General features: G+C 51.1%; 2 protein-coding genes and 1 long non-coding RNA gene across 6 annotated transcripts in view; 2 read left to right on the forward strand and 1 right to left on the reverse strand.

Moving 5' to 3' along the window:
• The window catches only part of Nfyc (nuclear transcription factor Y subunit gamma), a 65,353-nt gene extending 60,494 nt beyond the window's left edge, over positions 1-4,859 (forward strand). For both annotated transcript variants that reach the window (XM_040756738.1, XM_040756739.1), the window contains exons 8-10: positions 791-898; positions 2,987-3,046; positions 4,053-4,859. In XM_040756738.1, coding sequence (XP_040612672.1) covers positions 791-898; positions 2,987-3,046; positions 4,053-4,172 — 288 coding nt within the window. In that variant the 3' untranslated portion in view covers positions 4,173-4,859. The remainder of the gene's footprint in view (positions 1-790; positions 899-2,986; positions 3,047-4,052) is intronic.
• A 3,665-nt stretch (positions 4,860-8,524) lies between these two features.
• Positions 8,525-18,067, reverse strand: LOC121143960. The gene is made up of 2 exons (XR_005881281.1): positions 17,948-18,067; positions 8,525-9,528 (listed from the first exon to the last, which is right to left on the reverse strand). It is a non-coding gene; the product is annotated as an uncharacterized LOC121143960 (long non-coding RNA).
• The window catches only part of Kcnq4 (potassium voltage-gated channel subfamily Q member 4), a 52,886-nt gene continuing 47,278 nt past the window's right edge, over positions 17,868-23,475 (forward strand). For all 3 annotated transcript variants that reach the window (XM_005083833.3, XM_040756742.1, XM_040756741.1), the window contains exon 1: positions 17,868-18,181. In XM_005083833.3, the coding sequence (XP_005083890.3) occupies positions 17,868-18,181 (314 nt within the window). The remainder of the gene's footprint in view (positions 18,182-23,475) is intronic.

A 23,475-nucleotide genomic window follows, 5' to 3' on the forward strand; every position in this document is an offset into this window, starting at 1 on the left:
AGTTTTGTAGCTTTGCTTTCCAGTGGTGGGTTTTCTGTGAGAGTTTACTGACTCTGCTTCCCCTGGGGAGTATTTGGCCAGAGGCTAGTGCTGAACATCAAGAGTCTTCATGGTCCACAGACTGTCCCCACCCCCACTCATGCATTGGTCCTGAATCTTGGGGACAGAGATAGTAAAGTGGGCCAGGCTTTTCTTCCAAGATAAGCTGAATGACTCCACAGCCATCTGTCTTGGGTGCCTGGCAAACCCTGGAACTATTTACAGTGGATGGAGATGTCAGGAGAGGCCTGTATTTAAATCCCAATCATTTTGAAGTGTCAGGTAGTCTTGGGAAAGCCTCAGATAAGCTCTGATCAAATAGCCAGCTGCCAGTAGATGAGTATGTGGCCATATTAGGGCATGCTCTTTTGTGTGGGGTGGGGTGCTTTTCTTGTTCTGACCTTTGTTTAAAAGGACTTTTTTTTAACAAAAAAAAAAAAAGAAAAAGAAAAAAGCCGGGCGTTGGTGGCTCACGCCTTTAATCCCGGCAGAGGCAGGCGGATCTCTGTGAGTTCGAGACCAGCCTGGACTACCAAGCGAGTTCCAGGACAGCCTCCAAAGCCACAGAGAAACCCTGTCTCGAAAAACCAAAAAAAAAAAAAAAAAAAAAAAAAAAAGGACTTTTTTTTTCAGGGTAGGCTTCTTTGAGGGCCTTTCAGTGCATGGGCAATCCCTCGATCTGGTCATGGGAAGTGTGCCTGTGTGAGCTTGTGCTCAGACCACTGTGATCTCTGTCTCTGCCCTGTCCTAGGTACAGCTGAATGCCGGCCAGCTGCAGTATATCCGCTTAGCCCAGCCTGTTTCAGGCACCCAAGTTGTGCAGGGACAGATCCAGACACTTGCCACCAATGCCCAACAGGTATGTACATTGGAGAGGGACAAGAATCAGCCCTTGTTGTAGCAAAGCTCTCATCACCTCATCCATCAGCAAAGAATCATTCACCCCAAACTTTTATCTATGTGACACCCAGGGGCAGATAGGAAAATTGGATTCACAATGTGTTTCTTACCATCTTGCTCTTGAGGGGCCAAGTCACAGAGTGTACCAGGAAGAGGCCAGGTTTGGGTCCATATACATCAGGCTGGAGGAAGCTGCCAGGCTGTTGTGTTCTGATATTTCTTTTGCCCTTGGGAAAACGTACTTAATTTACTCTGCCTCCATAGACAGAATCAGCTAGAGAAACCACCCCTTGTGTCCTCCCTGCCTTACAGTCTTGAAGATTCTGAGTCATAGATGCCAAGGGAACTACCTACTTCAGGCCTTGGGGGCCTGAGGGCCATGGTAGTCATTTACAGATGATGGGGGACAGTGGTAAAGGGGATGTATTGTTAATGGATCCTTTTGCCTTAGACCCAAAAAAGCAACAATCGTTTAAGAGCTCGACCTGTCTGGCAGGGTTACATTTCTGGTGATGTATCTATTGACAGTGGTGACAGAGCTGAGTTAGAGCAGGTCTCCAAAGATCTCATTTGGGAAAATGTGAGGAATGAGCCAAAAGTAAGGCGACTGAGCTCCGGTTCATCTCTGGGTTCATTAAAGGACCCTTTCCAGCCCTGCTCCCTGCTTGCCTGTGGACCTGTGCTTTCTATAACTGTCTTGGGTCCTAAGACTGGCTATGCCCATGAGCCCATCTCCCTTTTTACATTTTCTTTAAAAGCTTGTAAGATTTCTTGTCATTTTCTTGAGATCCAAGAAACCCTTTTGTGGCATGGAGGCAAAAGGGGGGTGAGAAGGATTTGTGGTTCCTCAGATGGAGAAGGGGAGATTCGAGATGTGGACTTTTTGAGGGCACTTAGAATCCCCATGATAGAAATTTTACAGCTTGGCATCTAGTATGTGCACAATAAACGTTTGTTGAGTGATGAATGCTGGCTAAAATACATGTGATTTAAAGAGAAGTTAAACTTTTCAGCTGCTGTAAATAACAAGCAATCTTGCTGACCACAAGGCACAGTTGACTTTAATCTGTGAGAATCGTCTATATGTCTCAGGCATATTTGTTTATCCTAAAGGCATTTCTGCAAAACTGACTTTGTACTAGAGGATTATATAGGTTAATCATAGCTACTATCCTCAAGACCTACAGGAGACAGACCTAGAATAAGGAGTAATAGTAAGAAACCCTTCATACCTGCCCCTTTCTTGGTCCTTCTAGCCTTCTTGGTAGGCTGGCAGGAGCTGTTTGGGGCCATTGTGAGGATACATGAAAGGGCAAACCTTGCCTGGCAGATTGGCTTTGATTCCAAAAGCTGGTGCAGAGGCTGCCACAAGTTGCATGTTCCATAGACATAGATGCACAGACTCCAGTCTTTCTAGCTTTCCCAGCTTTTCCCAGAAGTTGTCATTATATGCTACAGCTCTACTTGTCAATATAAAGTCCTTGTGTAAAATGTGAACTGTGTGGGGTAAATGTTTTTCTTGCTGCACGTCTCTCTCCCTCTTGGCCCAGAGGGCTGCACACTGAGTGTCGGAAAAAAGTGCTTCATAACCTGCCACTGTGAGGACTGTGAGAGCCAAGGCTGCTCTCACTAGGGTGTTTCATATTGCAGCCAGATAATCTGTGTGATACAGGTTTGGTTTGGAGCCCACCTTCCAAGGACGAAAGGGACCACTGACTGTTTTGCCCTTCATTTGCAATCTGCCTTCACTGGCTAAAAAATAAACTCTTAAGGCTTCTATTCAAAGCCTCAACTATCACGTTAAAGCTGAGGAGCTGTGTACTTATTGAGCCTCAGACCTCAAGGGGAGAGGGTGGTTGTGATCTTTGCTAGCCCTCAGGGCAAGGAGACTGGGAGACTGTTGCTTGCAGGCCTTTGTCAAGCACCTGCTCAGTGACAGGCCTCGTTCTGAGCACTGTGTAGACCTTGTGCCGTCCAGCCTTCATGTAGTGGGCCAATAGACAGACCTGCAGCTAACATGCCTGCTCTGTCCTCTTGCTTCCCACAGATCACACAGACAGAGGTCCAACAAGGACAGCAGCAGTTCAGCCAGTTCACAGATGGACAGGTAGGGACCCAGCCTGGGTTGGGGTCTAGGGATGCAGATGGTATATGTGTTTGGGTGGGTAGGGCTGTTGTCCCCCTCCCTAACAATGAACAAAACATTGTTAATACAAGTAGTAGTCCTTTAGACTTATAGGCTGTGCGAGCCAAAACCAAAAAGAACAAAAAACCTTAAGTGTTACATAGCCCAAATTGCCGTTCTTAGGTGTGGGAACTGAGCCCTGGAGGAAGGTGTGCTTCTCTCTTCAGGCTCACTCAGTAGTTGATACAGAGCCAGCACTACAATGCAGGTTTTCTGTTTCCTCATCTAGAACTATTTTTTTCCTAAGCCAGGATACTTATACGTGTGAATTAGTTCAAATAAAGGAATATGTGACCTTTTGAACATTCTTGTGTCCCTAAGAGAAAGGGGCCATCTCTGTTTGCCTGCTTTCCCCACACAGCATGGTCCCAGAGTCCACTGAGGATGAGCTAGGTGGCATGTTCTAACTTACCTACTCTGCTGCTTAAAAAGAGAAAATCAGCCTCTGGCTGTCTGGTCTTGGGCTAGGGCTGTTGTAGGTGGTTTTTTTCAGGAACCCTGAGAAACCAGGAGGCTAGGCAGCCCTAACTTGACTTCTCTCTGCCAGGCTTAGTTGTAGTCCATGTTTTAATACCAGGCCACCTCCTTGCATAGAGCTCTTGAAGGAAAGGGGGAGAGGGATCCTGGTTTGCATGGCCAAGTGCTTGTCAAATCAGAACAGGATGCCGCAGGTTTGGCTCTGAACTAATGGGAGAACACAGAGAAGTGAAAGACACAGGAAGTGCAGCTCGCTGATCACTAAACTACCTCACTTGGTGCCTGGTGCCTCCTGTGTCTGCTTGTTGTACCCCTCCCCCTATGAAGACTACACTCCACCCCCCTTCTCTCTGGTAGTTAAGGTGTCTAGGAACCCATCCAGTTTAAGACTACAGAGAGTTGCCTGCCTCTATCCCAGGAATGACCTTACTCTTCTCTCTACCCCTTGCAGCAGCTGTACCAGATCCAGCAAGTCACCATGCCTGCAGGCCAAGACCTCGCCCAGCCCATGTTCATTCAGTCAGCCAACCAGCCCTCTGATGGGCAGACCCCCCAGGTGACTGGAGACTGAGGGCCTGAGCTGACAAGGCCAAGGACACCCAACACAATATTTGCCATAGAGCCCCAGGTGATGGGGACATACCCTCCTCACCAGAGGACCCGGGACTTCAATGCCTCCTGCAGGCTAAGATACTGGTGCACTACTTTCCACGCCTGGGGACTGAGATTCTACAACAGAAAGATGCAATATTTTTTATTTTTTTTCCATTTTTGTCTCCAAGGAATCAATATTTCAATATATTGAACTGTATGTCCAATGCTATAAAATAAGAATATTAAATAACATATTTATGGCATTTTCTTGAAACATGTAGTTGAGGAAATAATTGTGTTTCCTGACTTGGTCACTCACTGACCCTGCTGCTCCTCCTTCCTAGGGGTACACAGGGTTTCCACTCTGCCAGTTCTACCTTCAGAATAGATCAGACCCTTCCCACCAGCGTTCCTCTCTGCCCCTTCCCCAGATCCCTCTGCATCCAGAAACCGTGAAAGCATTCCTTGCCTGTGGGCCATGAACTCATTCCCCACAGAGATCTGGTTTATTTCCCAGCCCTTCTCTCCAAGATCCAAGGAGATGAGGACGTTGTGCTCTGCTCTGCCCACTGTTTTATTTTTTGAATACATTAAAGATTGTGCTCATCTCCGTTGCTGCATGGACTTCAAACTGCATGAAATGCAATAAATCTCCTTTTAGGTACCTGAGAGTCTGTTTCTGTGTCTGGGGACATTCATGGGGCCACTTACTTGGGAGAGGCTTGGAAAGATTGATTTGTTTTCAGGTTGGCTGTCGGGAAAGATGGATCACCTACAAGGTGCAGGTGTTCAAAGCCAAAGAACTTAGTGCAACACATGGTGGGTTCAAACTGATTTACAAATGACCCTCATCAGAACACGTCTCCTGCTCAGAAAAGCCTCACCTGGCCCAAATGAACACTGCATGACATCATGGGGACATCTCTCCCGGAGAACTTGCTCCTGCAGCAAACAAGAACCCCAGGAACTCTGCTGTCTTCTGTGGCTCACGGTGACTCTTGCCATTGCCTGCTGTATGTAGTTCTAATTACTAAAGGCCTGGATTTGCCACAGCCCTTTGCCATCCATCGCATGAGGGCTTCTGTGGTCAAAGCCTGCTTCCTGTCACTTGAACGGGGGCAATAGGAAGGGCCAGCAGTGAGCCATCTTCCTGGTGTCTTTGTCTTTTTACAACCAGAATTGGGCCTGCTGTCACGGGGAAGTGCCAGGAGAAACAGAGGTCCGTTGGCTATAAACCAGTGGGCAATTCCCTGGGCTTTGGGCTCTGGGCTCGAAGGGTAAGTTGCGGGCAAAAGGCTGATTCCAGTGGCGCACGCCTTGAATCCCAGCACTCGGGAGGCAGAGGCAGGCGGATCTCTGTGAGTTCGAGGCCGGGCTGGACTGACAGCCTCCAAAACAATACAGAGAAACCCTGTCTCGTAAAAACCAAAAAAAAAAAAAAAAAAAAGAGGCTGATTCCAGACCTTTCCAGCTGAGGCCTGGTATCCTTAGGATTCCCTGGTCCTAGACAACTCACTACAAACCTGCATTGGGGGTGGAGGGTAGGCCTTGCCATAGGAAAATCAGGGAAGACTCATGGTTCACAAGTCCTGCATTCTAGGTTTCGGGGCTTATGTTACATGCAGGTTTGGTCAAACTGCCTTTTACTCTAATGTGTCATTCCATTTTTATTTACTAAGTGTACTCATCTGATTCCATAAAACAGTCTGGGATTAGGAAAAACAAGTAAATAGGAGATTGGGGCCATAAAAATAGGAACACAAGTGTGCTATCAAGACCTACCTAATTTTAGAATGATTTGAGCTTCCTGGCCACCAAAGCAAAATGCTAGGACTAAGTAAGGGATTTTTTTACACTATCAAGTAAGAAAATTAACAGACAACCGTTTTCCTAGTTTTAAGGTGCTGGATAAAATTCCCTTACCAGAGAAGATAAAGTGATATCGCCATTCGTTGTCAGTAAGCAGGCTTAGGAAAGCCCCCATGTGCTTTTTAACTCCCAAATATCACCCCCGCCCCGACAATTGAGCTATCCTCATCCAGCTGTCTCTGTAAAGGGAACACCCTTTACCTGTCCCAGGCTCAGACGCCCCTGAGTGGGAGGGACATCCATCAGTGCGCAGGTAGGGGCCTGGTCACAGTAAAGAAGCTGTGTCCTGTTTCCTGGTGCCCTCTGTCCCACCCTGCTTCCCTTTCACCCAGACTTCTTTTGAAAGCATTCCATCGGTGTGATTGACAAGCAGCTAGCTAGTTTCTGTGCACAGCAGGTTCCCTTTAAATGGTGCAGCCCCAGAGTCCCTGGCTGGTCCCCACCTGTGATCCCCTTACATCCAAGTGTTCACAGCCCCAGAGCCCCTGGCTGGTCCCCACCTGTGATCCCCTTACATCCAAGTGTTCACAGCCTCAGGGTAAGATGGTCTTCATGGAGACCCTTCAGAAGTCATGAAGAGGGAGCACAAGTGGCATTGAAGGCCTAGTGCAGTGACTTGTCCAAGGTCATTCTGAATTAGGGGTGGGGTTAGACCCAAACCCTGGTCTCCTGATCCCTGTTCATCCATCTCCATCCATGCTGAACGTGGGATGTGTGAGACAAGAAAGCTTAACACATTGGCTTTTACTCAGCTCCCCGGGCTCCCTGACCCAGCCTTGAGTGTGTGAGGAGGGTGGTTGGGTAGAGATTGGAGACCCCTGCAATTATGGGACCTGGATGATGCCTTGCTGCCCAGGTTGACCAAGGCCACGAGGGGGCAGCACACCGCCCTTACTGAGTCCATAGTCACCTAGTCCCATCTTCTCAGTTTGAGATAGTTCTAGGAACTAAACGCGGTGTGACTGTCCCTTTTCTGTTAAGACACCAACCACCCCTTGAAGAGAGGGGCTTTGGGGATACCAATTGGGACTGGAAACTACCCTCTTTGGGGTATTGTATGAAGGTAAGCAGTTAGGTTTACATAAAGACTTTCTGACAAAAGTCCGTGCAGGTACTCTATAGTGCCTCTTGTTTCTGTGCACCTCCTCGCCCCGACTCCCCACTGCACTAACATTGTGCTTGCACTAACCGTTCTGGTTCCTGAACTTGCAGCCATATTTTCAGAATGTGCTGGCCCCAGTGCCTGGAAAGCCCTTTTCATGTATTGATCTCATACATCCATCAAAGCCCAATTGAAATGGCTCTCACTGAGAAACTTCAAATTCCTTGGGCAGAGTCAGCGAGGACTCTTTCCGTACTCCTGTATCAATGCCTACAAACTATTATTAGAGCTCACATACACAGCTGTTGAGGAGAGATTTCTTTGGCACCCTGTGCCTATGTCAGATATTGTTTGGGACATTCTGAGTCCAGCCGAAAGCAGGCCAGGTGAGGTCCCCGCTACTGTGCATGGCAGCACCCACACTCATCCACCATATCTCAGCTGCTTGCCATGGTATCTTGTTAAGTTTTTGGTTTTGTTTTGTTTTGTTTTTACTGGGCACTGATGGTGTGCTAGGCAAGCCCGTCTGAGGTGAACCTTCTAAGACATTATTGTGTAGGAAAATAGAGCTACACTAGGGGATAGAGTGCTTACCTAATGTATACAGCCTTGGGTTTGATCCCCAGTTCATCATAAGCTGGGCATACATAGTGCACACCTGCAATTTCAGCAGCTGGAAGGTGAAGATGGGTATCGGAGTTCAGGGTTATCCTTGGCCACATAGTAAGTTGAGGCCAGCCTGTTTACATGAGACAATGAGTTGAAAAAAAGAGGAAAGTTTGATACTATATTGAGTCTCATCATCATCATGGGGTAAGCAGCTCCCCCATTTTATAAAGAAGAAACTGAGGCACAAAAAGGTTCGGAAATTGCTCAAGGGCACCGGCTGGCTGTCAGTTTTTACCTGGCCTCCCTTGGTCTTGTCTCTTTCCACAGCACCTGTAGTAGGGCTTTCTAAGGTGACATCCAAGCTGCCTAGAGAAGACCCTACGGTGGTCAAGTACCCAGTCATATGAGTAGCTTGGACATAGCCTCTTCAAGTCCCCAGAGCCAGGCCTGCAATATCACCCCTATCATGCCATTACCGCAGCCCAGAAAGAGGGGACAAGACAGCAGCTCTGGCATTCAAGAGGGGAAAATCTTAGCTGGGCCAGGCTGGCCTGGGTTCCTCTGTCTGGCCAGTGCTGTGGCAATATCCAAAACAGAGCTCTAGCTGCCCTGCATAACAGAGCGTCATGCCCCTGTTTGGAGACCTGGCCTCCACTAAGCCTCTTGGCACCTGTGTGAGCTCCTAGCTCCTCTCCCATGTACCTTTTTTTCAGGGGAGGTCTGTGAGACAGAAGCTTTCTAAGATAATGTACATGTCCAAATGTCTTTATTTTGCCCTTTGATTTAAACGACAGTTTGGCAACAGATGGAAATTAAGGTTCCCAATTCTTTGCCCTCAGCACTCTGAAAGATGTGCTCCTCTGTCTTTTGGCATCTGTTGTTGCTGATGAGAAGTTCACTGTCAATTCAATTATTGAACCTTTGGAGATAAGTGATCTTTTCTCTCTGGTGGCTTTTAGAATTTCCTCTTTATTCTTGATATTCTACACTTTTGACTAAAAGGTGTCTAGATGTAGTTTTTTTTGTAATGTCCTAGTAGACATTCTGTAGACCTTCTAATTCATGTTTCAGTTCTGGAGAGAGCTTGGTCACCCTGCAGTATCTTATGAGTGGTAATACATACACTGAAGATTCTTATTCATTCTGTGATATTTCTTCTTCCACTTGTTTAATTCCCTTATTTTGCATGTCATTCTGAAGGATTTCCCCAGTTCCTGCTTCTAATCCAGTGATTCTCTCTTCAGCTCTACTTACTAATTTGTCCTTTGAGTTGGTTATTTCTCAATGCCAATAACTTTGATTTAGTAAAAATTCTAGATAGTTGTACCCCTTTCTGCTGCATGGGTTTGCTTGGTTCCCTTCCGGTTTTGTTTTACAGATGTGGATTCTTCTTTATCTTCTTGAAGATTTTTAACTGTATCAAACTTCGTTTCCAACTTTCATTTTCTTTAGGTTTTTAGGTATGAATTCTCCTATGGGGGGAAATGGTCCCTTAAGTTGTTGTGCTACTCATTTGTTATGAAGTTTGTCCTTGAGGTTGCTTTCAACACATTTTTTCTGACTGTGTCCTTGAGTGCAGCCACCATCCAGAGGAGTGGTTTCTTGAATGGATGTGCCCAAGTCATGTGGGAGTAGCACTGACCTCAAGGGTCTTGGCTTGGAGTATTTGCACACCATGGATCCGAGTCTCCGATGCATATGGGCCAGCTGAGATGTCACATTCACATGGGACTCTTTCTACCTAAAGTTATGGCTGGCAATAAGAGATGAATTAGCACTACCCCAGATCCAGCATAGGCAATAAGTCTGCTGTAGCCCCTCATGTGGGTCAGCGATACCACTATCCTCCTTAGAACATGGAGTCCCCTAAGGTACAGCTTCCACCTTTGTTCATAGGAAGGGATACCCTCTTATCTCTGCTCCTAAGGAGTTCTCACTCTTGCTTTAATGCTTGGATAACTATTGTTAAACTCTCTCTTTGAGGAGTCCACACCCATGCTTCCCAACCATCTTCTTCCTCTTAACCTCTGTTCTGAAAATGTATATTTAAAGTGTCTTTTAATATCTCCCTTAATAGGTATCCAAAGCTGGGTGTGGTGCCTCATAACTGTAGTCTCAGCACTCAGGAGGCAGAGGCAGGAGAATTGCAGCAAGTTGGAGGCTAGCTCAGTTTATGGTGATTTTCAAACCAGTCATGGATACACAGTAAGACCCTGTCTAAAATAAATATATAAACAAACAAATAAATGAAATCCATCATTAGTCCCCCCATACCTAATATTTCAAGAAAAAGCTTCTATTGATATTTCATGAGGCTTGAGGTCAGAGACAAGGAAGGCTCCAGAAGCCTGAGATAGCTTAAGATGAAGCTTGATCTGGAAGTATTATTCTCTGTGCCTCTCAACATTGTCACTGAGCTTCTTGCTTCTTGTAAGACTCCCTGAACTCCTACCTCCCTTACTTAGTATTAACTATCACTTTTCTGAATCACCTCCCCTGCCACTTCAGTTCTTCAGTTCTTCCTACTCTCAAAATATGCCTCCTAACAGGTTTGTTTTGCCAGGAGAACTAGCTGGCTAGCCTGCTTGCTTGCTTGCTTGTTTTGTTTGTTTGTACTGGGCATTGAACTCAGGTCCTTGCACATTGCTGGGCAAGCACTCCACCACTGAATACATCCTCGGTCCTGTTTCTGCATCTTAGTTGGATACAAGATCTCACAAGTTGTTCAAGCTTGCTGTGGTGGTTTGAAAGAAAACAGCCACCAGAGAGAGTGGCACTATTAGGAGGTATGGCATTGTTGGAGAAAGTGTGTCACTGCGAGGGTGGGCTTTGAAGTCTCATATATGCTTAAGCCACACCCAGTGTCACAGACCACTTCCTGTTGCCTGTATATCAAGATGCAACACTCTCAGCTCCTTCTCCAGCACCATGTCTGCCTGTACGCCACCATGTCCCACCATGACGATAATGAACTGAACCTCTAAAACTGTAAGTCACCCCATTAAATGTTTTCCCTTTCATGAGTTGCCATGGTTATGGTGTCTCTTTACAGGTATAAAAACCCTAACCAAGCTGGGCAATGGTGGTGCACGCCTTTAATCCCAGCACTTGGGAGGCAGAGGCAGGCAGATCTCTGTGAGTTCGAGACAGCCTGGTCTACAAGAGCTAGTTCCAGGACAGCCTCTAAAGCCACAGAGAAACCTTGTCTCAAAAAGCAAAACAAAAAGACAAAAACAAACAAACAAACGAACAAACAAAAAAACTCTAATCAAACAAAAAGAAAGAAAGAAAGAAAGAAAGAAAGAAAGAAAGAAAGAAAGAAAGAAAGAAAGAAAGAAAGAAACCCTAACCAAGACAGAAGTTGGTACCACTGACTGGGGTGTTACTGTGATAGTCCTGTCCATGCTTTTGTTTAAAGGAATATGGACCTTGGAACTGTGGGTTAGGAAAGCAGTTGAAGGATTTAAGCACTGCTTAATGGGCCATACTAGTAGGAACATGGAAGACAGTGGTGTTGAGTGTGACTTGAACTGTGAGTGCCTGGTTTGAGAGGTTTCAGAGGAGAAGAAGTTAGTATGCTGCCTAGAGGTCATTCTTGTGATAGTTGGTGAAGAATATGGTTGCCTTTTGCCTTTGTTTGGAGAGGCTGCCTAAGGCTAACGTGAAGAGTTTTGGATTAATTCTGTTGGCAGAGGAAATTTCAAAAACAGCCTAGTATTGACTCTGTCGTGTGGTATTAGTGGTAACTCCAATGAAGATTTATAATGAAAAGAAACAATCTGAGCAGGGTGAATTACAAAATGTAATATTTGAGAAGAAAAGGAGCACCAGGAAGTGGAATGGAGCTAAAACATGTCTTCAAGGAGATAAACAGATTAAGAAATAGAATAAAAGGAGTGGTGACCTCAGGCCAAGATTGCACCCAGCTAAATTATCAACTTGTGAAAAGGAATTAAAGAAAAGCTTAGAGCCAGGTATGGTGGTGCAGACCTTTAATCCCAGCACTCCAGAGGCAGAGTCAGGTGGATCTCTAAATTTGCGGCCAGTCTGGTCTACAGAGCAAGTTCTAGAACAGTCAAGCTTAGGCAGTGAGGAAACCATTGAAAACAGAAAGCCGGTGAAGATGTAATTGAATGAAGGGGTCAAGCAGTAGGACTTGGCAGCTTTGGCCACATGGTTCTGGCTTTAAAGTCAATAATAGGAGAAAGGGATTATGGATCCTTCCTCTGAGACTAAGGAAAGAAGTCATTCTGTGAAGCTTTGATGAAGCCTGACTTGCCTTGGAGACAAGGTAGAGATGCCATAGTCAAGGAATACCTGCTGTGGAGAGCTGCTAACGGAGTGGAACCAGCCCAAGAGAAGCAAGTGCATTGCAGTCGGCAGAGTTGAAAGGAGTTGGAGAGCTGAAGAGGGTTTTGACATCAGACGTGGAGATGCAGAGGTTGGAGTTTGCCCTGCTGGGTTTTGGTCTTGCTTTGATCTCACATTTCCTCACTATGATCCCTTCCCTATGTTTTGAAAATTGTAATGTATATTCTGTGCCATTACATGTTGGAAGGATGTGATCTGCTTTTTGATTTTATACATGATTACAGTTGAGAGATTGCATGAATCTCAGAAGAGACTTTGAATTTAAGACTTAAATACGTTTGAGACTGTGATAGACTATGAGGACTTTGGAAGTTGGACTGAATGCATTTTTGCATTATGATATGGCTATAAGCCTTTGGGGACCAGGAAGTGGAATGTAGTAGTTTGAAAGAAAATAGCTCCCAATAGTGCAGTGGCACTATTAGGACTTGTTGGAGGAAGTGTGACACTGTGGATGCAGGCTTTGAGGTCTCATATATGCTCAAACCACACTCAGTGTCTCAGACCACTTTCTGTTGCCTGCAGATCAAGAGGTGAAACTCTCAGCTCCTTCTCCAGCACCATGTGTGCCAACATGCTACCATGCCCCACCAGGATGATAATGGACTGAACCTCTGAAACTATAAATGAGCCATCCCAAATTAAAAGCTTTCCTTTATAAGAGTTGCCATGGGCCGGGCGGTGGTGGCGCACGCCTTTAATCCCAGCACTCGGGAGGCAGAGGCAGGCGGATCTCTGTGAGTTCGAGACCAGCCTGGTCTACAAGAGCTAGTTCCAGGACAGCCTCCAAAACAATACAGAGAAACCCTGCCTCGAAAAACCAAAAAAAAAAAAAAAAAAAAAAAAAAGAGTTGCCATGGTTGTAGTATCTCATCACAGCAATAGAAACCCTAACCCTTGCCTTGATCTCCATCCAATACTTGTGATCTCCTGCATCAACCTCCTGAGTAGCTGGGATGACAGATTTGAGCCTCCAAAAGTCACGTGGTGACTCAACATAGCCCTTCCTGTGTACTCTAACAGTTCTACTGTCCTAGTGACTCTTGCTGAGACCAAAGACTGCCAGGCCCTAGCATCGTGGCTATCTGCATGGCCAGCCCTTCTGCACCTAGGAAAGGGAGAAGAGTTCCAAGGGCAGAGGGGTCCTGCAAGTTAGGAGTGGACTTGACCTTTTGTTTCCTCACCCCCTTCTCTTTCTTTGTCTTCTTCAGGTGCCCCACTCCAGGCCTTGAGATCCACGGGGATTTACTTTTGCTGAGCTCGGAGACACTCCTCCCTCCCCACTTCTATGGCTCTTAACTGTCTGGCCAGACGGTGAGTGATACACTAGGTCTAGGGGAATTGGCTCCCTAGCCCCTTCTGGTTCTTCTGATCTCTTCTGTCCATTCTGGGCTGCATAGGGAAAAGAGAGAGAAGGCCTCCACTCCCCCAGTGGCTTCCCAGAGGCAGCGATGTGACACTGTGGTCCTGTGAGTACTCTGCCACTTCTCACCTGAACAGCAAGGTAAATGCCTTCTATTTGTGCAGTCCCAGCTGACCTGGAACTTCACGCATTATTGTGCCTAGCCCTCCTGACCCCTCCTCTGCTCTGTGCCTAGCTCAAGCCCCCTGTCTGCTATCTGGACTCTTCAGTCTGGTGTTGAAGACCCCTGTCCCCATAGCCACACTCCTTCCTCCCCTGTGCCCTAGTACACCCTTCCCATCTCAGACCCTACCTTCTCATACACATTGCAGCCTAATACTCTACTGGGCAAGTCTTCGCTCAGCCTATAGCTACCCAGAAGGCATGACCCTCTTGAGCTTCCAGCATGTTTGGAAGATGCTGAAAGAGTTGCAGCAGGGGCCTCGCTGAGGTGTAAGCAATAAAAGCTGTTCTTCTCCAAGCCTTCTCCATCCCTGTCCCTGCCAGTGGCAGCTGCCCTCTCCTTGGGCCTCCAGCAATCCAGCAGCCATAAGAAAACTCGGGGGAAAGTTAAGTGAGGCGGCACACACTGCGCTGGGTGAGGGGTAGGTGGACTGCTATAAATTCAAGACAACCTGGACTATGCAGCCATCTGTGTGGGGAGACCAATCAAAGACTGAGGAGACACAGGCAGGTGGGTGGAGCCTGGAGTCCCTCACCCCAGCCATCCTTTACCACCTATGACTCTGTTAAAAAAGGACTCCTAGTGCTGACAGGGGCTGGAAACTGCTGAGTGAAGCCAACCCTCCCACTCCAGCAAGGAATCCGAGCCGTGAAATGACCTGAGGTCATGACAGGAGTCAATACCAGGCTTGAAGAACCTCAAGAACCAAGGTGCCAGCTACTTGATCCTTTCAGATATGGGCATCCTACCCCTTGGCAGGAGCCAGTGCTAGAGACCCGGAATCAGCTCTTACAACCCCCCTCCCCCACTGCAGCACTAGGGCCCAGCATGCAAGTGCAGGGAGAGCACAGGACACTGGCGGTCTGAGGTCACCACCTGGTTGGACATCCTTGGGTGCATCTCCCTGCCTCTGAGCCCATTTCCCACAAAGCCCAGGATTGTATTCTTTGTAAAGGATAGGACCTGGCCCACAGCTGGTGCTCAGCAAACGGGAACACTCCCACTCCCCACCCTTCCTCTCAATCAATATCTGCTCCATTGATGGATGATGGATGATGGGGACAGTGATGGATCACAGCAGGTCAGGGGTTGGCCTGTTCTTATACAGCCCTGGAAACTCAGAGCCAGGGAGAGACATGGGACAGGGGATGAGCTTAACAGAACAGAGAAGACTGGCAGGGTTGCCAAGGAGCTGGGGCAGTGGTGAGGAAGTTGCTGAGGGTGGAGTGAAGGGGATAGATGGGGGAGCTCGAGGATGGGGAGTGGGAAGCCATAGCATTCATTACCCCATCTCCCTCCATCAGGGAGGCTGGACCTGGAGCCAGAGACAGCTGTTTGCTCAGAAAAGTGTCTTAGTCACTCAAGGCTGCAGTGGCGAAAGTCCATTCTCCGTCATGTCCTGGGAATCCGGATGGACACAGGAAGGTCACCGAGTGGCCACCTGTCCTCTCTGGACTCTCCTCTGCCTCCTGCACACACACACACACACACACACACACACACACACACACACACACACACACACAGGCACGCATGCACACCAGCTCAACTTTGGCAGGCCCTCCTATCACCACCTCCAGCACACCTCAGGAAGAACTCGGTCTCCCCACTTTCACTGTTACCTCTGGGACCCCTGGAGCTGCTTCTGAACCCTAACTTCCACACCTCCAGCTGGAACTACAGCCTCTTACCTTCCCCCAGCTTTTTTTTTTTTTTTTTTTCGAGACAGGGTTTCTCTGTAGCTTTGGAGGCTGTCCTGGAACTCACTTTGTGGACCAGGCTGGCCTCGAACTCACAGAGATCCGCCTGCCTCTGCCTCCCGAGTGCTGGGATTAAAGGCGTGCGCCACCAACGCCCGGCCCTTCCCCCAGCTTTTAATGGGCTAATCTAGAGCATGAGACCCCCTCTCTGAAGGGAGCATTCATTCCACTTAAGGAGGGAAAGGAAACTCCGCAGTGCCCCACATGGGAAGCCAGGGACCAGCTTGTAGGTGATGCTGAACTGCAGGACCAGATTTCCCAGAACAGACCCAATTTTAGATATTCTGAGCACTGAATTCAAGCCCCATTTCGTCCAAGATCAACGACTCGGAAGACTGCTAGCAACCACTTTCCATTGTGCAGTTTGAACCCCGGACTTGAGTCCCACCCGTGGGCCCCTGATGGAGTACTACCGGTTACAGTCGGGAGAAGCACTGCCATATATGGGGAGGGGGGTATACTGGCTTCAGTGTATAGGGAGAGGACGGCTCCATCTAGCCCTGGCACTGCATCCATAGTGGGGCCCTGAGGTCTAAAAACCTCCAGGCTCGGCATTCCTAGCACCAGCAGCAGTTGGAGAGATCCAGGTCAGACCTCAGAATGCATCCCAGCTGGGCAGGAGGGGAAAGGATCACTAGGGGTTGGGGGTACCGCTGGCTGCCAAGACTAGCTTGGGGATCTCGTTCATCCTGCACGCCCTCCCGGTCCACAGCTCTCCCTGCCGCCCTCCCTCACTGACGCTTGGCAGATCAATGCTGCCTTTGCTGACAGCTGAGAATCGAGCTTGCTGCCCGCCCCCTCCCCCGCCCCTCCAGCTAGCTGTGTCCCCCGAGATCCTCCACGAGGAGTGAGGAGCAGGGAAGAGTTTGCTGCCGAAGCGCTTCACCCTGGGGCAGGGCCTGCGGAGGGAGCGGCTGGTTTGGCCACTGCTTTAGGCTGGGGAAGAAGAGGGAAGGAGGGCCAGCAAACCCGAATCACCACCTAGCACAGGGCGAAGGGAAGGGGCCAGCCAGCCCACACCTGGAGATGTTGGTCAGGCATTGAGAACTTTCTGCTGGAGAGGGTTGCTCCTAGAGAAAGTCCGGGTGGGAGACTGGGCCTTTGGGAGGGCTCTGTCCGGTCCCCCTAACATTTGCTCAGTGCTTACTTCTATACTTCCTATCTATCCTAAACAATGTTCCCTCGATAGAATGGGGGTGGGGGCCCCACGGAGGCAGGGATGGGGTGGGGACATGAGGGCAGGTCCGTGATCAGGGGAGCCCCCCCTCTGCTTAGGTTGGTCAGCTGGAGTCTCCTTCATCACTAAGAAGGGAAGCTTCGAGGAGAGACTCATCTGGGCCCAGTTACACCCGCCTCACACATCTCGGTAGCTGTAGGACACCAGACCCTTCAGGTAGCAGCGAGAGGAGCAGCAGCTGCGGTTCCAACCTCATTCAGCACTCAATGAACTTTAAACACCATGCACAAGAAGCCAAGGGCACAACCCGATGGGCACACCTCCTCGCTTACACCACCCATCGCGCTGCACTGCCCGGCTCTGCACATCCATCTTCACTCCGATCCATCCATCCATCCATCCATCCATCCATCCATCCATCCATCCATCCATCCATCCATCCATCCATCCATCCATCCATCCATCCATCCATCCACCCACCCACCCACTAACGCTGAACCCACACAGACCCACGGGTAGCCTGCCAGCGCGCACAAGTAGGCACTTCTCTGGATACACACACCTTCACTGTACAGTGTGAGTGTCCCTCGCGCGACCGCGGCCACAACTCCACACTCCACGCCCCACTTTCCACAACCACACACGAGGCCTCCCACTCTCCTTCCCCAGCGCCGGCCACCAGGGCCACCACTAGTACACTCCCGGCCGCGAGGCCCCTCGCGCTACCGGCGCCACGCGCTCGGGGCCACCTCACACCGACTGGGAGGACCGCGCGCCCTGCCCCGCCGCGTCGGGCGCGGGTCCCCTCCCCGCGCTCGCCTCTCTCGCTCCCTCCCGATTTGGGAAGGCGGCCGCGGGGCGGGCGGGGGAGGGGCGGGGCGGGGGAGGGTGACATGTGAGCGGCGCGCCGGCGGCAGGTGGAAAGGCGAGCGGCATGGAGCGCGTAATAAGAGAGTTGGAGTCGGAAAGAGCCGCCCCAGTCGCCGGGGAAGCGGGCGGTCAGTACGGGCTCCCGCGGCCCCGAGGCTCCGAGCGACCGCCCCCGGTCCCCGCACGGCCCCGGCCCGGCCCCTAGCCCCCGCCGGCCCCGTGCGCGCCCAGGGTCGTCTCGCCGGCCCGGGGTTCGAGCCATGCGACTCTGAGCGGCCCGAGTGCGCCCCCGCCCCGCAACGCCCCGGCCCCCCTCCCGGCGCCGCCCATGGCCGAGGCCCCCCCGCGCCGCCTCGGCCTGGGCCCCCCGCCCGGGGACGCCCCCCGCGCCGAGCTGGTGGCGCTCACCGCCGTGCAGAGCGAACAGGGCGAGGCGGGCGGGGGCGGCTCTCCGCGTCGCCTTGGCCTTCTGGGCAGCCCCCTGCCGCCGGGCGCGCCCCTCCCTGGGCCGGGCTCGGGCTCGGGCTCCGCCTGCGGCCAGCGCTCCTCCGCCGCGCACAAGCGCTACCGGCGCCTGCAGAACTGGGTCTACAACGTGCTGGAGCGGCCCCGCGGCTGGGCCTTCGTCTACCACGTCTTCATGTAAGTTGGGGACCCCGAGCCCCTTCGCGAGCTCCGGCTCTGACCCCGCGTGAACCGGGTTCCTTGGGGACAGCCGCCCCGCTCTGGCTCCACCTCCTGCCCTCTGCCCCGTGGCGGTCTCTCAGCCCTCCCTTTCAGACCTGAGCCCCCTTTTCAGTCTCCCAGCTTGACTCTAACCCCTGAACTTGCAGCGCTGACCCCTTCTGCCTCCTCTCCTTACTTCCATCCTGATCGCAGAGCCCCCGCTGTCCCAGCTACTCTGGCCCTTCTCTGCTCTATCAAGTCCGAAGCCACTAAAGTGGGGCTCTTCTTCACCTCTCCCTCTCTGTGTCCCAGACACCGAAGACTCCGGCCCCCACATTCCCCTGCCATCTCCTCTCAGGCTGAGTGGCTATGTTGTGCTCCCACCTGGTCCCCTTGGAGATTTCCCTTTTCAGAAACAAGCTGTCCCCAGCTCGGGACTGGCCTCCGATTGTAGATGTCTAGGGTCCCTATGGCCCTGACAGGCCTGTGTGCCGCTTCCAACTTTATCTGTGTGTTCATTAGCCTGGCCCTGAACGGTCAACTTCGAAGCAGCAGAGGCAGCAGGCTGCCCTGCCTGCCCTGCCTGCCCTGCCTGCCCTGCTCTGTCTTGTTCTGCCTTGCCCTGAGGACTGGGCCCAGCTCTCCTGCCTTGCTGGCCTGCTGTACGAGGCCTGGCTCTGGCCATGGGGAAAAAGAAAGAAGAGAGGGGTATGTTTGGAAACAATGCTGCCAGGGCCCCTCCTTCCCTCAGCAGGCTCCTACAACTTTCAAAACACTGACCCCTCTTGGATGTAGAGAGTGAATTTTGGCAGCTCAGAAGGCAGTCTTGGGGGAAGGCCTGGCCCAGCCAGGAACATGAGAGGCCCAGGCCATATCGGCTAATGGACTGGCCCTGGTCCTGGGATACTTAGGAGTGCCCTGGGGGGGGGGGGACAGTACACTGCTCTTAAGCCCTCTTACTACTGCCAGTCTTAGGGTCTCCTGGGCAGTCCACTTTGTCCACCTGCTGGTCACTTCACAATCTGTCTGTTCCTCTGCTAGACTTGAGATCCCCCTGGTGTGTGTGTTAGCCTGCCTGTTCATCTGTCCAGCTGTCTGTCCCACAGCCTTCTGCTGCTCTGTTTCTACGCTACGTGGGCCCCTCCAGTGATTTATTGTGATAGCTGTGTGTCTGTCATCTGTCTGTCTACCTGTCCACCTGCCTGGCCACCCTTCTACCTGGCTTTTCTCACCTGTGTTTCAGCCTGTCTTTCTGCTTGCTCCACTGGTATATGTTCACCTGCCTCTGTCCCATGAGAATGGGGACCACAGAACCTCGGGGAAGATGGTACAAGGAAGAATTGAGGAAGGGAAACCATGAAGTATCTAGAGGTGACAACTGTGACTTTATGTAGAGACCCCTCAGATTAAGATTCTGTAGGATGTAAGGTCAGGCTTTGGGTCCAGGTCAATGTTCAGCAGCCCGCGTCTCTGTGTACCCCCAAAAGACCTGGATGAACATCTGTCAAATGTATGAGGATCCGTGGGGTGGTGTAGTTCAGTGCTGGTGGGCTAGGGGTTCCAGTGCCCACTGAAACTAAATGCACCAGAGCTGCAGGTGGAATTTACTGTTAGAGCCCTGGGTGCCACCATGAAAAGAATAAACCACTCGGGTGTGTGTGTGTGTGTGTGTGTAAGGACTTGCATGGCAGGCCCCCTAACGTGTGCATGCAGGCTAAGCCACAGGACACAGCTATGCTTTCCAAAGTTTCCTCCCTGGAGGTGACTTTTCCAAGGCAGAGTTGGCTCTGAGCTGGGTCCCTCAGCCTGCAGGCCTGGCCACTTGGCCCCCAGGTCAGTCGCTGGAGATGAGAGCTGCCTAACCCAGCCAGCCACTACCATAGCTCCTTTGAAGGGGCCTCCCCTTCCTCTCAGGAGCTAAATCTGATGATACCTTTGCCCCATATCCGGCCCCTTCCGGATGCCAGGAATGCCCTGGCTGGAGGTACCTATGTCCTGAGCACTTGTCTCTAAGAGCTTAGGAGGCATTCCTTGGAGCTCTAGGGGAAGCATGGTGTGTGACAGTGTCTGGATGTTTAGGGATCTCTGGGAACTGGCCATGGATCTTGGAGGTCAAGGAGACTCAGATGTCAGGAGCCCCTACCTACTGAGAGCTGTGTGATGTTCTTAGCTTTGGGGTCTCTCTGAGCTTTAGGTCATCAGAGCGAGCTGAAATCCCACAGTCGGGGCTTTCTTCATGGTGGACTAATGGGTGGGGAGGAGCTGAGTGAACTGCTATGGGCTGTCTGAGCGGGAGGAATGGGTGTTAGTTTGGGGGTGGGGGAGCCTACACAGTCGTATCTCCTGTTCTCTGGGTTCCAGACATGGAGTTTCTCAGCCTCTCACAGTAGGGTCTTGTGTGTTCTTATCAAGAATTGCTTGTAGTTGCACTTAAACTTAACTCCAGGTTGAGGGGTGGTTCCCATGCATAGCACCGGTTAGGACCTGTTTTCAGAGACCTGGGCCCGTGGGGATGGGGTCCCCACAGAAGAGCCTAGGAGAAAGGATTTGGGGAGGTGGGTGCTGAGACACCCCCCTCACATCAGCCAGCTGGCCTCCCAGGACCCACACCTTCCCTGGCACCTAGGAGTGAAGTCTGCCTCTCTTGCTCTCAGCCCCCCCCGCCCCCACTCAGCTCTTTCTGTCTCCCGGCCCTTAGTCCTGCCACTTTGTGCTTCACCCCGGTGCCCTGGCCACTGGTGTGTATTCCCGCCCTCGGCAGCCCCTGCTATCTGCACTTCCTGAAGTCCTCATTTCTGAGTACCCCGCCAGACCACACTAGCACCCCCAGAGTCCCAAACCTCAAGCGGCTGCAGCAGAGCAAGTCTCGCTCTCCCAGGCCCACGGTGCTTCCCTGGCCACAGTGACATTCTCACATCACCCCTTGCTCCCAGCCCCCAGCAAACTTCTCTAAGTGAAGGTTTAAGGCTCTGTAAACATCCTCCCTCAGCTTTGTCCCTGGGGTCAGAAACAACTGTGGGAATGGGGGGGAGGGGAGGAGGAGGCCACAGCTCCTGGGGCCTGTTCACTTCTAACCCTGGAGTCCCCCATCCCAACCTCCAACCCCCCAGCCTGAGACACACATGGCCTGGGCTGGATGCCATCCCCACACAGGACACCCAGACCAGGTCAGTTCTCACATTCTGACTGCCCCATTCCTCCTCTGAGAAAACTAAGGCTCTGGAGACCAAAGTCACGTGACATGGTAACAGAGGGTCAGACCTTAAGTCCACACTCCCTGTCCAGAACCATTCCCTCTGCTCTCGGAGACCACCTGATTTGGCTCTTGGAGTTCGAACTGAGATTTCTGACTTTGTGCAGACTCACAACCTTCCCAACCTGGTGAGGCAGGACCTGTCATCCTCCCCAATTGACAGATGAGGAAAGTAAAACCCAGAAAAGGCCATGTAGTTCACAAGGAAGAACCTCAACCCAAAGCTGTCATCCTCCTGAGCTCGGCTGGATCAGGCCCCAGAATCCCAGCAGCCCCCTCCCCTGCACACCTGCAACCGGGGAGTAATGATAAGATTTTATAGACTTGAGTGAAAAGTTCTCAGATGCTCCCAGGGTAGTCAAGCTCACCACAGCCCACAGATGTCGCAGATGCATAAGCAGCAGCATCGGTAGTTGTAGATCTGGGCTAGGGCAGACCAGGGGTGACTCTCTTCACGCAGTTTCTGCCATTTCTTTCCTAGGGCTTCAGGCTGGGGACTGTGATTCAGTGGGACTGGCTTGGGCTCCTCCCATAGGGACCCCAGAGCCCAACCCTGCAGTGTGTGACTGTATGTCCAGGCATAGAACAGGACACACTCCCTTCCAAGGTCATACTTAGCCTCCCAGACAGCACTGCAGAAACCTGATGCTCCAACGCCTTCACGCTGTGACTGGGGATGACTTGGAGTGTGTGACTGGTGGCACTTTTATGCTTCTGTTTTTCCTTCCTATGGAGTCCGGGGGCGAAGACCATCTATTGTTGAATGGCTTCTTCCTATGGAGTCGGGGGTAAAGACCATCTATTGTTGAATGGCTTCTCCCTTTCGTGTTCCCTGGCACCCGCTGCCCCTCCATTTCTGGAGTTCTTCCTCTGGGTTAGGTCACTGTCTGTCTGTCTGTCTGTCTGTCTCACTCCAGCTCCTAGCACATGTCTTCTTCCCACTGAGGAAGCCCTGCTGGGTGTCTGACTGCGAGCCCCACTGCTGAAGAAACCCATAGCCACACAAGGCTGGGGCCAGGCATGCTTGAGGAGGTGGTTATTCTTTGACTGGTGACAGTACTTTGAGTGGGTGATTAATTTAAAGGTTTCTGAGCCATCGGAGTCACTGGAGTGGCCTGGGAGCAGAGGGAGGAGGCTCTGGGACCTGCCCCAAAGGAGCACTGTGGGGAATTTTCCCCACTCCAGTTCTTCCCAGTGCTAGACCAGTACAGCCCTGCTGGGAAGATTGAGGGTTGGAGGGAAATGGGCTTTTCATTTCCCCAGAACTAGTCCCACAGAGACGTAAGAGTGTGGGCTCGGTCTGACAGGCGGGGTTTGTTTCTGTGGCTGCCGTTAGCTGTCCTGAAAGACACTTAGTCTCTGAGCCCTGGCTCTCAGGTCTGAACAGTGGGAATCACAGCTGCCTCCTGGGTGGCCAGGGCTGAAGAGGGAGAAGCAGCCAATGCTGCACCAGGCGTGAATTAGCCGCCGTCATCCGTGTGCCTATGATGCTCTCACTGTCACCATTCTCTGCCCCTCATGGGAGGTCTGACAGGGTTCCTGGGCTCAGCAGGGGAGTGTGTGTACTGAGGAGATAGTATTGTCACTGGCGTGTCTGCTGTGAGCTTGAGACTATGTCGTTGTGGCTTTCTGTGGGGCATCCTCCAGGTCCATTTGAGCTTTGTTTTCTTTTCTAGGATGAATCCCTCTATGTAGCCCAGGCTAGCCTCAAACTTCTAGGCTCATGTTCTCCTGCCTCAGGTGGAGTTAGCGCCTCTCCCTCCAAGCTTCTTCCTTGCATCATTCAGACCTCAGAGCCACTGCGTCAGGGGACTTCACACTGAGTAGAGGACGTCACACAGCCAGTGACTGCGGTCACTAACCTGAGTCTCTGGGCTGCTTATGGATTTGTTTCTTCCTTTGTGTCACAGATGACATCAGCCAGCACAGTGCTTTGCCAGGCTTGGGGAACCAGAGACTTGCCTGCAGGGAGCGGATAGGGAGTGGGGTAGGCTATGGGGGAAGCTGCCTGTCTCTA

This window comes from Mesocricetus auratus, unplaced genomic scaffold, assembly GCF_017639785.1.
Source record: "Mesocricetus auratus isolate SY011 unplaced genomic scaffold, BCM_Maur_2.0 Super-Scaffold_100014, whole genome shotgun sequence".
NCBI lineage: Eukaryota > Metazoa > Chordata > Mammalia > Rodentia > Cricetidae > Mesocricetus > Mesocricetus auratus.